The sequence below is a fragment of the Molothrus ater genome, chromosome 21 (assembly GCF_012460135.2).
Source record: "Molothrus ater isolate BHLD 08-10-18 breed brown headed cowbird chromosome 21, BPBGC_Mater_1.1, whole genome shotgun sequence".
NCBI classification, from domain to species: domain Eukaryota; kingdom Metazoa; phylum Chordata; class Aves; order Passeriformes; family Icteridae; genus Molothrus; species Molothrus ater.
The window spans coordinates 9,204,814-9,222,078 of NC_050498.2; the positions used below are offsets into that span (position 1 = coordinate 9,204,814).

Consider the following 17,265-nt stretch of genomic DNA (forward strand, 5'->3'; position numbering starts at 1 on the left):
TGAAGTTCACATCACCTGCTCCTCGTGTTGTGCTCCTCTGTAGACTTTTTGCTTGTATTTTGGTGGGTGACCTGTCACATTTCCAAAAGATGAACCAAAGAGACAACACAGCCCTGGCATGATTTAATCAAAAGATATTTTTCCAGAGGGTGTGGATAAAAGTAGCCCTGAGTGGAGGACAAAAAGCACCCCCAGATTTTACATTAGGGCCTGTCCCTGCACCATTCATCTCCCACTGCTGCCTCTGTGGCTGCAGGTGAGGGAAGAAGGCTGCAAGGTTAATTTGTCTCTTGATTTGTGCTTCCAAATGAAATTTCTACCTGACAAGGTGGGGAATAGCTGTGGCACGTGGGAACAGATGGGAGATGCCACCCATGGGAATGCTGTGCTCTGCCTGAGGAGAATTCCAGCACAGCAACACGTCCAAGCATCCTCCACTACACAGGGCAGTGGAATCTTTTCAGGAAAATGCCCCCATTTCCATGCCACCCACCCCAACCAGGACTCTCCATGCCCAGCCCCTCTGGCTCCTGCATCCCCTGTTATGCCCCTGAGCTGGAGCAGAGGCAGCAGGGCAGGTCCTGCCTGCAGCCTTCCCACAAAAAAACATCTTTGGAAAGGGTCAGAGAAGTGACACTGACCCTTTGTCTTTCACAACACCATCAAGCTTTGGTGTAAACACAGAGTTCATGTGTTGGGCAGTTACTGAGAAAGTCACTGACCAAAGGAACAACAAATAAATATCCCAAATAAGTAAATAAACAAATAAAAGAAGATGGTGTTTTAGCTGTTGGGGTCTTTTTGGAAAATGGTATAAAAGGGGTCACACAGAAAAAGGCAGCACAACTTTTACACAGCCCCATTTTTACTGAAAGAATCTCTCTTTTGGAGGCTCAGCTACCTGCATGAACATCTGCAGGGGGCTGAACACATTCCCCTTTTATGGGGAAGCTTCAAACAGGGTTTCTTCATTTTCAAAACGTTTCCAACCAATTTGTCATTTTCCTTCCTCTTCATTTTTTTTGGTCAGTGGATGGTGCACACAATATTGAGCAATAATAACCAGAGGAGGATGAAAACTGCAGCTTGAGAAGGAGCTCAGGATATGATTCCTCCTCACCGGATGCCTGGAAGATGTCACTGAAATTCTCTCTCCCTTAGTGCAACCCGTGTGGAGCCAATATGAACTCCCAGCAAAGTGCTTAAAACCCCATTATTTATAATAACTGTTAAATGATGAGACACTGTTTACCCAGATTGGAAGATAAATTCTCACTTACAGAATGCTCGCCTGACTGTCCTGAACGTCATCTGGTTTTTATTTAAATGCAAAATGAAATTAGGCTCCCAATAACACAGCAGAAGAATTCAATAAGATGGGGCTTTTCACTTACAGTTTAATATTAACATTTTCCCATAAATGTTAATGAATAAAAGTCTACTGTTTTATGTATTATCCATGGTGGGGAGACAGCAGGCTAGGAATGGAAGGAAAGCTAATCTTTTCATACCACAAATTAGGATATATACTTCAAGGAGGACTAAGTGTTCCCAGCATTGCCAGGGACCTCGCCACAACCCTCCTTCTCCTGGGGGCAGCCACCAGAGCTGATCCCATGGGGATGCTCCAGGGAGTCTCCACTGATCACCGAGATCCTCCCCCAGCCAAAATCCCTTTGGATTTGTTTCTCATTTTCCCTGGCCCTCTCTTTCTGCCTGCACGATGTGAACATCAAACACCCAACACCATCACTGCCCAGCAAGCCCTGATGCTCTCAGAGTCCAGCATGGAGAACCAGGCAGGATTATTGGGGAAATCAGGGGACTCTGTGTGATATTCTGTGAGAGAAAGGGGCAGAGGGGATGGGAGGTGAGGGCACAGCTGCAGGCCACAACACAGCGACAGGGAATGATCCAGCATCCAAAGGGAGAAGCACCAGGAGCAGATCCTGTGCCGGAAAAGGGGCTGGGAGGACTGGAAGCTGCAGGGCCACAGGGCTGGCTCACACTGCAACCTTTGCATTGCCTTGGCTCTTGACTTCCCATTTACTGGAGAGGGTTTGCTGTGTTAATGTGTATTTTGCTGTTTGGTGACTCATACTTCACCCTACCTCTCTAATAAGTGTTCATTTAACAGTTTGACTGCTTAACAATTTATTGCACAAATGGGTTTCCATTCCACAGCCTGCTCTCCCATCTCCCCTGGAGAGGGCAATGCATAGTTTATGAGAGCTCTGTGATGGCCTGTGCTGCACATCCCAAAAATCAGCAAATACTCAACGGCTCTCTGGGGCTGCTGGGCTTGGGAGGAGGGACAGGAACTGTCTTGTCTTTATTCTGCCACCACCTCAGCAGCTGCAAGAGGTTTTGGCTCACAAAACAGCTGTAAAAATACCAGTCCTGGTTCAAATGCTGGGACCCGAGGGCTCTTATACTTACTGAGAGAGATATGCTTGCCATAAGTCATATCCTACACAAAAACACCATAGAAAGACTCCTAAAAGGAATGACAAGGTAATTATAGGAATTACAGATGGAAAAATCCCCTTGTCTCCTGCCCCCTTCCCAGTGTGGGACCGCTCGGTGTGGGGCAGGCTTCAGGCCTCAGACTTTTAAAGGGAAGATTTAATAAACACTGAGAAATATTTCTAAATATTTAGAAAACCCAAAATAACAGATTTCCAAGCCAAGCTGTGCAAACAGAAAATGAATTTAGAAAACTTGTTAAAAACCCAACAGCTTTTGCGTGCACCAAAACATGTTTGGGTAGCAGGAATCACCTCGTGGGCAGGATGCTGCAAGCAGAGCTGGAGGATGCTCAGCCCTGGTGGAATACCTACCATGGCTCTCCTCCTGCTGCCCCTGGAATCACCAGCAGAAGCCTCAGGGATGCAAAAAGCTTCATGCTTTAGGAGGGACTCAGCAGACAATTAAATGTGAGCAAAGCCAAGCTAGACAGGACAGAGCTTTGAGTTTTCCTGTGAAATTCTGGAGTGCTGCAGTTAATTTGCTTAATCATTAGGAGGGAAAACCACAACCCCAAGCAAACAAACAAAAAAAAAAAAACCCAACACAGCAGCAAATCTGCAAGGAAAAAAGGGAACTGTGTCTCTGTTCACTGCTTTTGAGACAAAGCCCTGGAAGAAAAATGTCCAGTTCCAATAATGTCATAACCTGATTACAGCCTGACCAGAAGAGCTAAAACACTTGCAGAACAATGAGTAAGAAATTAAGTTTTAAATTGAGTGCTGGCCCTATCTCGTGTCACTTCTTTATATTCCAGTGGAAAGGACAGTGCTGAGCTCATTTCATATCGAGCAGAGTGAGATGCCTGGATGCAGACACCATTTAGTCATCTCCTATATGTTCCTCCCCATTTCTTTCTCTGGGAGGAATGACAAATCCAGGAATGTGACTGCACTTTGTTTTATTATGATATTGATTTTTCCTGCAGAGGGGAAAGTGCATTTATCCCCCAGGTCTGTGTGCTGGCAGGGAAGGGTTAACAAAATGTTTATCACAAAGCTGGCTTCAGAGTTGAAAGTAATGTGATCAGTAATGAATTTTGTGTTACATTAGGTTGTATAAATGGACAGACAAGCGCAGACAACAAGTGGCCAGGAGTCGGGGCTAATCTAATGATGTAAAAATAGAGACAGCACCAATTATACTTGGGGCCAGCTCAGAGCTCCTGCAGGGACTGCAAATGAATAGGTACAAATCAAATTACTGACTAATAGACGCACTACAAGAGAGGGCAGTCAATGCTAAATACATTAGGGCCTTGTGACCTCTCTGCTCTGAACAGCAGAATCCTAAATTTGACTTAAAAAAAAAAATCAAAGAAACTCTTGTTCATTTAAGGAGAGCAACAGAACAATGTTATTTGTGAAATGACTTGAGACACTTTGATATTTTTTGGTTTGTCCCCCTATGGCCATGTTAGGTATGTGGCCCTTGGAAAGCTGAGAGAGGGTTTGCTTTTAGAACAAGGGAAAATACTCTCTGTGCAAAAGTTAAGACCTGATAACAATACAGTTATGTTACATACCAAAACATTTCAAAGCCATGTGCCTCTTTGTGGTGATGTTTTTTACTGCTACTTCACCGGCTGTGTCTGTATCAAAAATAAAATATTTCTTAAATAAAAAGGCCTTGATTTAATAAGAAGAAAAAGAAAAGGAATCTCCCCACACCACAGTTGATAATAAGCAAATGCAGTTGATCAAGATTGTTATCAAATGGCAGAAAGTCAGAGGTGTCTTGTGGCATCAGTGCTCCCTTTAGAATTTTTCTACAAACAGCAATGAATCTGAATTCACATCAGAAATATTCATGGTATCAGCATTCACACCCCCTCCCCCTTAAATAATGTATGACCTGGAAGAAATTCCAGTAAAACCTCCCAGGGCTGGTGGCAAGATTGGATTTGGAGACATGGGAAATGACTGGGAAATTAAAAATGCCCTTGTTGGACCTGCCCAGAGCTGTGGGATGGGGCTGCTCAGGGACACCCTTGGACAGGAGAGTAAAAATCCCACACTGAAGTGCCTGAAATCCCAAAATGTGCACAAAGCCAATGCTCCTCTCATCCAGCACTTCCCAAATGGTGGCTCCTAAAGAGCCTGAAATTTCCTTTCTTTTCAACCAGGCCCATCCAAATAAACCTTTTGTAGGAAGAACTGCACTGAGCTCCCAGACTTATTGGAGGGGGTAATTTAATCTCTGACCCTGGGATGAATATTGTGAAAGTTCAAAGGCTGCTTTTAGCATCGATGTTATTTGATCCACCACTGGGTTTGCTGCCCAAGCTGGTTTTGCACTGAACCTATGCAGAAATCTCCTGGCAGAAATGCTCTTCAGGGGGAAAATAATTTGCTCTGTGCATCTGTAGCCCATGTCTGAGTTAGGATAAAACACAGCTGAGGAGAGACAAGGAGAAAATTGTCTTAGAAAAATTAAAGAGGAAGGAAGGAGGAAAGGAAAGAAGGGAGGGAGGGAGGAGAGAGGGAGGGGAAGGTACCACTGAAAGCTCTACCTCTAGAAAGGGCTAATCCTATTCCTGAATGTACATCATTGTCCAGGTGGCTGCTGATCTTTGAATAAAGCTTGTGAGCACAGAAATTTTCGCCTCTGGACAAAACCCCAGGAAGGATGGTCCTGGAACAGGAGCCACCTTGCTCCCTTTGCTTCCCACCTCAGCCAGGCACTCCAGGAAATGTGTGACTTCCCTTTTCCAGCACCCAAATCTCACAGGAAGGTTCCAAAACCACCCCTCTGCAAAGCTCAAAGGTGTCCTGACCCAAGTTAGGCTCAGCCTTTGGGCTTGGCTGGGGACCAGGACCCAAAGTGCCCAGAGCCCCAGTCCTGGGTATCCCACAGGCCATTCCCTAACAGCACATCTAATTAGCTCCACTTACTTACATCCCATTAATCAGGTTAAAGAGTTTGCTTCAACATGTGAGCTTCCTTCAGCGCATTATGAGTCTGTTGATGAAATTTGGAAGGAATCCAGGCAGTTTCCTCTGAAGGCCAGAGGTGCTCCTCCCTGTGCCACCAGCCTCCCGTGGGTGAAGGCTGACTTGGAGGCTTGCAGGAGTTTTGGGAGAAAGATGCATCTCGAAAAAACATCCTGCTGCTCCCCTGCTACAGGCTGATTTCAAATATTAAGCCTAGAAGTGATCAAAATACACTGGAAAGCTTAAAAAATGAACTTGCTGAAGGAATAGGTGAAGCAGAGGATTTATTAATTACAGTATTTTTGGAGGGAAAGATTTCTAGCCTGAGCTGATAATTTCTTCCTGTCCAGTCTGAGTGGAATCCTGTCAGAGAGATTTGTCTTCTGGAAGCAGAGTTTCATAAATCACAGTCCTAGGGTGGTTTTTTTGGGGGAGGGAATGCAATATGAAGCTCCAGCACACACTTAAGAACTGCACTGTAATGTAAATATTGTAGCTGCTTGAAAACAAAGCTTTGCAAGCAAAAGAGGGCACTGACCACTAACATTTGTGTCTAGACTTGCATAATTTTTTTCTTTTCAGTGTGAGTTTGACAGAAACTGGAACAGCAAAAACATCTTTTTTGCATCTTGGCCAATTTATGCCTTTCTTGGAATTAAATGTGTATCTGGGCTGACAGCTTATGTACAGCAGACTCCACTTCAGATAGACATGGGTCATCTGAATAATTGGATAACAAGGGGAAAAGCTGGTTTCCCAATCAAGCCAACTAGCTGGACAACTGCAGTTATCATTTAGGTCACAAGGAAAGGAGGTTTTTGGGGGTTGCTTCCAGCCCTGGTTCTTCTCCCACCCTCTGTCCGACAGCCCTGGCACGGAGTCAGAGGTGGAACAGCCCCATCTAATCCCCTTTCCTGCAAATGCCAGATTATTCCTGATGTTTTCAGCATCCTCCAGCTGGATATTTGTGCTGTGACCAACCTTGGGGTATTTCTGCCTCTGCAGTAGCCAGAGCAGGGTTAGTGCTGCCAGCCCCAATTGCAACAGGGCAGGTACAGAACAGAGATTGTGGGAATGCCAGCTGCCCAGAGCACACACTTCCTGCACACCCCTGCAGCCTATCAGCCCTGATTTCTATATAAACCTACGTGTCAGCTATGCCCTAACAGTTAAGGCATTAAAAGAATCTATTTATCTCCTGCCATTAAGTGCATGTCAGGACCAGTCGAGCACTTGACGAAGTCTCACTGTCCACCCTACTGCCCAGTTTGTGTCCACACATTGGACCCCAGCACTGCCATGCACAAATCTTCACATTCCCAGCTAGAAATGTTCATTAATTTGTGCTGAAGTTTGAGTAAGATTTTGCAAGTTTTGTTAAATCTCTGCAAAATCTATTTAAGGACTGAAGAGAATCCATGGAACACAATCAGGGGTTAAAGCATGCAAAACATAAAGGCATGAATAAATTAAGTTATTTTAGGACTATTAAAAGGATTATAAATTCCACAATTTTGAGTCCAATGCAGAAATAGAAACACTGGTTTTGAAAGAAGCAGCAAGACAGAAATCAACAACCAACAAACAAACTTCCAGTGTCCTTTCTGCTGAACTCTTTGCTGTCATTTCACTGTGGTGAGTGGGCAGCAGAGAACCCAAGGAGGAAAATTGAGTTTTTTCAAAGATAATTCAGTTCAGCCAAGCTTGGTTATGATATAAGTGGTTTGAGGGAAGTGAAAACTCTCCTACTTGTTATGAGCCAACAAAGACACGTCTTTTTTGAAGGGAGGGTAATGCAGCTCCACACTTATCTCTGCCCATTTATTAAGCAGCAGACAGATGAGAGCCCTGTGGTGGAATGGTGCTGGCAGCCAGCTCCAGCCCTCTCCCTCAGTGAGTGCAGCTCTCCAGGTACATCTGAGCAGGAGAGAACTTTTTCTGTCTGTCTGCTAAAGAGGAACAGCTCAAGAGCTGTTAGGGGATGGAAGTGGAAAGGGCACGGGAGTTCACCCTCTTATCACCAGGTTTTCTCTGCTGCTCTGAGTCACCACATGCCCAAATCCTGAGAATAAAGTGTGTTAGTGGTGGAGAGAGTCCCAGGACAGCAGAGAGTGTTAATGACAGGGAGAGGAGGGTGCTGGGATGGGGTGAGCTGGGTCAGTGCTCATGTTACTCATTATTGCTGCGTAAAATCGCTGCTCTGAGATGGCATCTATCTTACACTCATTAGGGAGATTTATGGGGCTGGAGCAAGGGCTGGGAGAAATCTCTCTGGATGAATATTAACTCAGTGATGGCATCTCTATAAACAGCTCCTTTCTGTCTTTACACCTGCAGGACTGTGAGCCTCATCTTATGCCAAAGGAGCTGGCACTGGCTGCCATCAGCTGGATTTGGTGAAAATGGAAGGAAAATACAGAGCCCTGTCTCTGACAAAGTTCTTGGTTTACAATATAATACACTGTCAAGGCTCCAGGCCAGTCAGTCACCCTAACCTGGCACATCTGGAAGGCTTCAGCTTTCAGAGGAGGTATTCCCCTCACCTTTCCCCTTCCACACACAGCCTGAGGGGTGCTGACCCATTATCAGCAGTGGATACCCTCCCAAAGTTCACACTGATCACAGCCTGGGTCAGTGAGTGATGAAATATGTGCTTTTCTCTATTTTCATAGCCCGCTTTTTCCACCTTCCCAGCCCTTTACAGACATGAGCTGATGGAAGTCCACACCAGCAATGTGAGGCATCTCTGTCCTCAGTGCACTGGTGGAGCTTTGCAGTCATGGACTCCTGAAGTGCCCTGGCCAAGGCAAAAAGCTGGTGAGGATTTGCACCAGAGCTGCAGCAGACACACCCTTAGTGCTCAACCAAGCCTTTCTGTTAATTCCAAATCTAACTCATCCTTCGATTTAGTCTCTCTCAAGATGGGAATCAGAGGAAGGACAGCTGGCAAGGTGACCAGCTGGGTTATGAAGGGGTTTCTGCACCACTCAGCCTGGTTACTGCTGCCTGGACCTACAGACAAGGGCTAAAATCCTGCTCCTCACATCCTCCTCCTCCAGGCTCTGGGAAGCTGCTGCAGTTTGGTACCTGCTCCACAGTGAGCAAAGTCAGGATGAGCCCTGATGGGAGAGACTTCTTGAGGAGCAGAGAGAGCTCAGAGCAGCACAAGACCCCCAGTGATACATGAGGGCAAGAGCAAAAGGAAGAGACAGCCCCTGCTCTTCCTGAAAGATTCATAGGTGGGCATTCCCACACCTTCCTGCTGGTTTCTCCTCTTTTGCCTTCCCAGGGAAGCTGCCAGGAGAGTGACAAGTGAGTTGGCAGCTGATGTTAGGGGCCACCATCACTCTGAGGTGTTTTTACTGGAGGTGTTTTTTGGAACAAGTCGAAATTGATGGGGACAATAAACCTGCAGTAACTGTGCTTTAATTCCTGAGCATCTCCTACCACGGGGCCCCTCCTGACAGCCTAATCTCTGATGTGCCATTCCATTTACTTAAACAGATGATACAATTTATCAATATAATGGACACTGATGAAGATGGATTAATTTGGATTACAGAACCAGCGCTTCACAGTGGCTCCATTCACGACACAAAATGAGGATATGTGTGATTATGGCATTGTTTGGAGCAGGGCAGCAATCTGCACTGGAGGGGATGCAGCAGAGCCCTTGTCCCAGCTGTATGATAAGGAAGCTTCATTCATGTGCCAATATCTCAGATTGTGTTTATGTGATCTACCACTAACTTCCTTTTAGAAATGACTTCTGAGATCCCCACAAATAGAGAGAAAGAGAGAGAGAGAGAGAGAGAGAGAGGAGCGTACAGAGAAAAAAAAGCGAAACTTAAAAAAAAAAAAAAAAATAAAATCAAAATCACCATTGGGTGAGATGTACGTGATCTCTGATCACACCTCTTCTTTGTACCTGTTCCTGATCCCACCATGTCCCTGCTGGGGGACTCGCACATGGCGTCGGCCAGGCGCTCGCGCAGCCCCTCCTCGCTGGGCTCCATGGAGGACATGTGGCGCAGACCGAAGCTCTCGGGCCAGCTCCCACACACCTCCAGCAGCGTCACGCTCCGGTCGAAGGCACCTGTGACAGAGACAGAGGGGACACGTGTGGGACACTGGGGGAAGCCACTGCTCGCCTTGAAAATTTCAGAAGGTTTATTAAACCTTGACAAAAATGCAACAAAGGAAAAAATTCGCAGCGCTGGGAGCTGCCCCTCGTGCACACCACGTGGCTGGTTCATCTTCAAGAGGGATGCTCAGGCTTTTATACCCCTGGGGTTTGATCAGCCAGCCCTGGCCCCTTCCAAAGTCTGTCAGTCAGCTCTTCTTTGCCATTTATCAGTGGACACTGCTTTGTAACTGGATTGGAGCTCAGGTGTTGCCATGCCATTCCCACCTGCCCTGTGGATGCCATGGGACAGAGAGAGAGAGAAATGGCAATAGCGTTTCTCACAGTGGCTTGTGAGAAGTTTTAGGGAGCTGGAAAGATGTGATAACTTGTTGACTATAAACAATTTGCAGGTGGTGTTTTTCTACTTTATTTTTCTGTTCCTCTCAAGGACAGGGTGTGAGAAAGATGTTTCTGTTAGTTAGCCAATAGAATAGAATCTATCGTACCACTCTATAAAAACCGCGCAGTTCTTTTGAATAAAGCCTTCCTTGCCTTTGCTACAATCCTGCCCCAACCCTGGTGCAAGAGTGACACTGCCCCAGGTAAGGGACACTGTGCAGCCTTCTTTGTACCTGTCCTAGACAACCCAGGCTGTCTGATGGCAACAATACAGGGGGAAAAGAGAACCATGGGGAGAACAGAGGACATCTAAACTACAATAACATAACTATACAGCACTAAAGCTTTTCTTAATATTCACACAATAGTTATCTTTTAATTGTGAGAGCCAATCATCTCATTATCCATCTATAACAGACACCCTGGCACCAACCTCCTCCTGTGTGTGCTGTGTTTTGGGTGCCTGAAAAGCTGATTTTAGCACATGAGTTAAAGGTTGGTGTTACAACACAGCACAGTAGAGCCCTAAGTATGAGCCAACAAGCAGCTGTAATCAAAAAGGTGAAATTAAAATACAGATTGGTATTAAAATACATAATGAATACATACTGAATTTAAAATACAGACTGGAGAGAGTCAGGAAAGCAGCAAATAACACAAATGTGAATGGCATGCATGTATTTTTATGTTAGACAAATAGGAATTATTTTTTAAGTTGATTAAACTTCCACTGCAATGCTGCTAAGATGCTTCTTCCCCCTCCTCATCTTGGACAATGGAAACAGTCATTTTGTCCTTGCTAATGGGCAGAAATTTCACCTAAATTCCCGTTCTTGCTCTGAAACAGAGAAGAGGCAGAGCTGCCTTGTGTCTGACAAAGGAACAAATGGATGCCTTCCCTCAGTCTGGGATATCCGTGGGTTTTCTCTGCTCCTGCACTGGGAAGTGTTAGCTCAAACGTGCTCTAACAGAGGCTTTTTCACCAGCAGCCCCTACTGAAGACTCTGCCTCTTGTGAGGGAGTGCACGTACCTACAAAAGATCCTTCAAATAATTCTCTGACTTGCAGTTATTACCTCATTCGCAGCAGGGTATGATGTTCTGCCGAATGCAAAGATTAGATTCTGAATTCAGGATCACTTCAAAGTACAAATTAAAATTATTCTCCTTTATTATACAGCAAGTCTTCTGCAAAGGCTTACTTAAATCATTCCCACTTGGAACAAGATTACAGTTATGCTTTGTTCCTTCAAGCACATACCATTTACTCCACTATTAGGTAACTGAATATGCAGCGTTTATTGTGCCTGGTTTCTGCCAGCCTAGCGAGGGGAAAAAATGCAAATGCCAATGTTTCTCAGAGTTAAAAGTACATGAAACACGTCCTTGTTATCAGCCCTTTGGTTTTCCCCTTTGATCAGCCGTCAGAAACTATCTACACTTGTAGTCTGTGACTGTACAGCCTCACAGCACACCCCCTGCCACTGACAGGTGGTAATAGAAAGGGTGAGAGACCAAGCCCCGCGGCAGGCGGCCCTTCCTCTGATAACGCCCCGAGCACGGGCTGATAACGATGGTAAACACTCGGCCAGCCAGTGAATCCATCCATCAGCAAAGAGGGGCTGATAATTCTGAGCTCTAATGGCACGGGCTGCAGCGCCAGGGCTGGCATTCAGGGATTTATATGGGCTGCACTGGTGACTCCTGGCTCCTGAATTTCATCGGCGGTGATTTATCTGCTGGCCTGGCTGCAGAGTGGATTCCTGGCACTAGAGAACAATCAACACTGAGATGGACCTCGAGAAAACACTGAGATGGACCTCTGCAAAATGGGGGAGTGGATTCCTGGCACTAGAAAACCAAAACCATCAGCACTGAGAGGGACCTCTAGAAAATGGGGAGTGGATTCCTGGCACTAGAACATCATCAACACTGAAATGGATCTCTGCAAAACAGGAGAGTGGATTCCTGGCACTAGAAAACCATCAACACTGAGAGGGACCTCTAGAAAACACTGAGAGGGATCTCTGCAAATCAGGGGAGTGGATTCCTGGCACTAGAGAACCATCAACACTGAGAGGGACCTCAACACAACGGGACCGTGGCTCTCTGTGATGCCCACACTTGAACTCTGGATGAGTCCCAGTTCCAACCCAGATGAGGAACGACCAAATATTTCAACTTTTAATGGCTCTCTGTATTTATAAGGCTGCTCCAGTCTACTAATTTGTTTTAAAGTGAGGGTTCTTGAAGCTTGTTTGAGAAAATGCAGGGAGGAGGCGAAGTAATTGCGATGATGTTTAAATCTCTACAGCATTTTCATGATGTCAGCTCTCCTAAAGGCAGGAGGAAAAGCAAAATTTGGGGTTTTTTTCCCCCAAGTCATCCTTCTGCAGTTTCTTGCAGCCCTGAGAACCCCTGTCCAAGACCCCACGGATTTCAGTTGTTTTTGACAGAGCTGTTCATGTACCCTGAGAGTGATCAGGACTTTTAAACCTGCTTCCCAAACACCAGGGAAGCAGCAGGGACACGATGAGCTCCCACAGGTTTGCAGGGCTGTGCCAGAGATGAGAAATCTCCTCTTTCCTGGTGTCAGCCCTTATTCCAAAAGTGAGAAATGGGAGCATTTCTGCTCCTATAAGCAGACATATGAATAATAAGGCAAATGGCTTTTGAAGCTCTGCCAAGATGCCTGCTTGTGTGTACAGGGAGAAACTTCATGGAGTGCTGGGCTCTGGCTCCTGAGATCCTTGAGTGAGAGCAAAGGAGACAAGTGCAGTGTTACCTCTGCAATCAGGGCCAGGAGCTGCCAAAACTTCTTAGCAGCAACGTGTGAGGCTGCAAGTGTTAATGCAAATGCAGGTTAGAGGGATTAACTGCACTGAAAGTTTGCTTGTTAAAAAAAAATGTAGGGCTGGGGAAGCTGTAGTTTTATCTTTCCTCCCTTTTCACTCCTTCTCCGTGGTAGCAGCGCACATCTGGCAAGAGCATTGATATCCAGACATCCAGCTGGGATCCAGCAGCCACCACTGCAGCCCGTGGGTGATCACTCTGCCTGCATCAGGCAGGGGAGGTCCTTGCACCATCATCTGCTCTGTGCTGCAGTGGAACCCACAAATTCCCCCCAATTTCAATACAGACATTGACAGAATGGGTTCCAGGTAAAGCTGAGCATGCAGAGTGTGACTCAGGTTATTCAGGATGTGGGGGTAGAAAAGGGGACCTGGCTTGAGCAGGCAGGTTCCTTCCTCCTGTAAATCCCTGTCTCTGTCCCTCTCTGATGTAAAAAAAAACTGTGTCAAGAAAAACAAGATTTATTGTCATGGCCCTTCCTGTTCCTCTTGCCAGGGCATCAGCAGACAGCACATGTAGCAGAGTAAAAGAATTCAATATTTTTTTCAAGGCAGAATTAAGTTCTGGGTACTTTTACACCTTGCAGAGTGACTCTGGAGAGTGTGACATGGCAATGGGCTGGTTGCTGCCAGGAGCCTTTGGGTGCTTTGCCCTGCCTACATCATTCCCTGCATACATCATTCCCAACAGCACACGGGCTAATGGCATTAAACTTCCCCTGATAGCAGCTCAGCCTATCTCTGCTATTTATTATATTGCAATCTCTCCTCCTGGCTGCCTCACTCTCCCCTTTTCAATCCCAGTATCTCACTTGATAAGGTATCAAATTCCCCATCACTGGCCAGCGAGGAGTTTACAAACAAACCTGGCTGGAGAGTTCCTGCCCTCAGAATGGCCAAAGCCAGAGCAGAACCATGGAACCCACGGGGCTGAGAAAGCTCCTGCTGATCCCAGGGATTGCTGAGGGCCGAGGGGAGGCAGGCTGACAGCCTGCTGACCCCTCCTGACAGCCACCAATGCCAGCCCCTGACGTGGGAACCCAGAGTTCCCTCTGTCCCCCAGCCTGGACACAGCTTTGGTGGGGAACAGGCCCCACCTCAAAGGAGAAATTCATTTAGGAACAGCTCAAGGGTGAGCAAAGCAGGCATTATGTGAGGCTGGCAATTACTTGTGAAATCCTGGTGAAATCTCATTAATTCACTGAAAAGAAATCTTATTGACTTAAAATTGTGTCACTATTTCATCCTATTGCACGGTGCTTTCAAGCCTGCAGAACACTCACTTCTGCTTTATTTATTGAAGATGAAACTGGGTGGGAATGAAGATCATCAGCCTCCTGTGTATGATATCCAGGCCTCATCCCAGACCCCAAATCACCCAAATGGAACAAGCAGGACCCTTGTCTTGACCATACAGGTCCACAGTGCTTTGTTTTGCAATTCCAGCCCAAATGCTCTGAGCTAATTCTGCTTCATACACAGTATTTTCCTAATAAAACTTTAATTTTTGCTTGAAATCAATCTCCAACTTCTTTCTTTCCACAGATATTTGCCTCTCAAGGAGCACCACCCTTTTTTCTTGCCACTGCTGATGGAGCAGAATCAGGTTCCCATCTTTCTGCTCAACATTTCTTGCATTTTATTAATGGCAAAGGCTTCTGTCATTACTCACACCAAATTACCTTGCTTAGACACACAGGATTTGTCTCTAGCATTGCAATTGTTTCAAGGCTTTTAATATAAAAGCAAAATAAATTTTACTGAAGAAAGGAAAAGAAAACCCACCCTAAAGCTTGGAAATGTCCTTTCATTTCAAAGCCGAGAAAACCAGAGAAACTTCTTCTCTCCAGTAGTAAAAAGTATTTTTACAAAATGTTTTAATGCTTCTAGTGTGTTATTTTTCTAAGTCAAAATAGCTAAGCTAAATCTTTCACCATAGCTCTTTAATTCAAAAGCCAGGGGAAATTTTTTTCATTAAACCTCTGGATGGCTTTGTTTAAAATATGAAATCAAGTAGCTCCATTTCCTGTCTTCTAAGGAACAGTAAATCAAAAAGAGAACGTTCTCCAAAAATATAGTAATGGTTCTATTAAAGAGCTTGACAGTTTTGAGCCTCACCTTGCATATTGCAACATACGTGTGAGCAAAAATACCAGAGCGAAGAGGAGGGGAAAGGACCTGCCACTTTTAATTGATAAAAGATGCACCCTGATCAATGGGATACCTTGACCCTGCGTGATGTCAGACCCTGAGGAGCAGCCAGGAGGGACAGAAGGGTTGCCCATCCCCTCTCCTGCTTCTCCTGGCCCTTTCCAGAAGCAGGAGTGGACTCTGGAGGGGCTCTTGGTGACCTTGGCCAGGAGCGGGAACCCCCCGGGCGTGTGAGGAACCAGCACATGGAAACTCCTGGCCCAAAGCAGTGAGTCAAACTGCACACACCTCCTTTGAACATGAAAGGTTCAACTTTCCTACGGGCTCTGCCAATTCCCTTCCGTGCCATAACTTTGTGAATGCCACAAAGCGGCTGCTCTGAGCACTTGAAGGGGAATCCAAGCAAATATTTGAGTGTGGAGAAGCAACATCCCCCTGAGCTGCCCTGGATCTGGTGGCTCTGTGCTCATGGCATGTGCTGCTGCTCCTCTCCTGTGCAGGGCTCACCTGCTGCCACCCCTCTGTCCCACAGCACAGCAGGTACCAAGGGACAGAACACCGGTACACCGAGGTGTGAGTGTTAATTATTGCCTTTGGAAACTGTGGCAGGAGCCACAGCCTTTGGAGTGACTCTGCTCCCTGTCATCCTCCCTCCCACAGGGTTTCTTTTTTTCCAGAACTGCTCACAGTTCTGCTATAAACAGGACATTACTCACCAGCTCTATATCCTGTGAGTGCATTTAATTAATGGAGCCTTCAGCCGGGGTACCCAGTCCCACAGGCAACCAACACTTCCAAATGCCTTTGAACACTTGGCTAAGTCAGGCTGAGAAGTTGCTCATCCCTCCTCAGCACCACAGACTTGTAAACAAAAGTGCTGTTTAACCCTCTGTCAGGATTTCTAGATGAGTTTGGGCCCAGCAGCCTCGGGAGCCCCGTGCCCAGCAGCTCCAGGCATGGATGCTCAGGGAGGAGGTTGCCCAACCACTGCCCACGTGGCCACAAACTCAGCACAGTGGCCCAGGCAGTGTTGGTGATGTCCAGGATTGTGGTGCACGGCCATCTCACCCTCCTCCTCCTCCCCAATACCCCAGTGCTCCTGCACAAGGGGTTAACCAGGGGCTCAGGGGATTTGGGATGCTCAGGAGCACAGCCAGCCATCACAGCCGTCCTTGAAGGCTTTCAAATGCGAGCAAGGCTGCAATTTTCAGAGCTGGAGCAGCGAGATATTTTTATAAATACATAAATCTTTTCAAGGAAAAACAAATATAGAGAAAAGAATGTAAACATTATTGTAAAATGCATAATAAAATATCTGTTGTTTGTTAATTTTGCTCCTTATTATCCAGCCTATCTGTACCACCGATGTTGAAACATTTGCCTTTTAAAAATTTTTTTTTATACTCCCTTATTCATTTAAAAATAGTTTCCTGCATGTTATATGAATAAGCAAAACCTAAGGTTCTAAATCCAGGGGAACTTTGAAGTATGAAACCCATGGTCTATGGGAACTATGTTTTCATTAATCAAAGTAGATGTTTCTAAAGCCATCAGATTTATCATGACTGGATTTCATATGTGAAACCCAATATACACACAGACATACACTGCTTGTCCTTTTGGATTAGTGCTGACCTTTTACTCTCCTTTCTGAAGGATCTGCCTTTCCTCAGAGCGGGGCTGCCCTGCTTTGCCAGAGCAGCCTTGACAAAGTGCGTTTCCAGCTCTCTGTGTCTGACTACGAGTCTGGGCTAAGGTCAAAACATAAATGATTAAGTGTATTTATTAAACTCTGCCTTTGCCTTGAATGCTCCCAGTGCCTGTCAGATGCCATCCAACTGCAGATTCCTGCTGCCAGCACACCTGGCCACCAAACGAGGGGCTCCGGTGCCGCCGCAGCCCCGCGACCCCAAAGCTGAACAGAGCCCTCAAAGCTGAACAGAGCCCCCCAAAGCTGAACAGAGCCCTCAAAGCTGAACAGAGCCCCCCAAAGCTGAACAGAGCCCCCCAAAGCTGAACAGAGCCCTCAAAGCTGAACAGAGCCCCCAAAGCTGAACAGAGCCCCCCAAAGCTGAACAGAGCCCCCCAAAGCTGAACAGAGCCCTCAAAGCTGAACAGAGCTCCCCAAAGCTGAACAGAGGCCCCAAAGCTGAACAGAGCCCCCCAAAGCTGAACAGAGCCCTCAAAGCTGAACAGAGCCCCCCAAAGCTGAACAGAGCCCTCAAAGCTGAACAGAGCCCTCAAAGCTGAACAGAGCCCCCCGAAGCTGAACAGAGCCC

The 17,265-nt window shown here is 46.3% G+C and overlaps 1 protein-coding gene across 9 annotated transcripts in view; it reads right to left on the reverse strand.

The window, feature by feature from the left end:
* BCAS3 (BCAS3 microtubule associated cell migration factor) overlaps positions 1-17,265 on the reverse strand; it is a 301,144-nt gene that overhangs the window by 11,153 nt on the left and 272,726 nt on the right. For 2 of the 9 annotated variants that reach the window (XM_036395055.2, XM_036395054.2), the window contains 2 exons: positions 9,388-9,555; positions 4,052-4,117 (listed from right to left, as the gene is read on the reverse strand). The exons of 1 other annotated variant lie outside the window; for it this stretch is intronic. In XM_036395055.2, coding sequence (XP_036250948.1) covers positions 4,052-4,117; positions 9,388-9,555 — 234 coding nt within the window. Of the gene's footprint in view, positions 1-4,051; positions 4,118-9,340; positions 9,556-17,265 lie in introns of those variants that run through there. 6 more of the 9 variants (XM_036395056.2, XM_036395057.2, XM_036395059.1 and 3 more) reach the window with 5 other exon arrangements.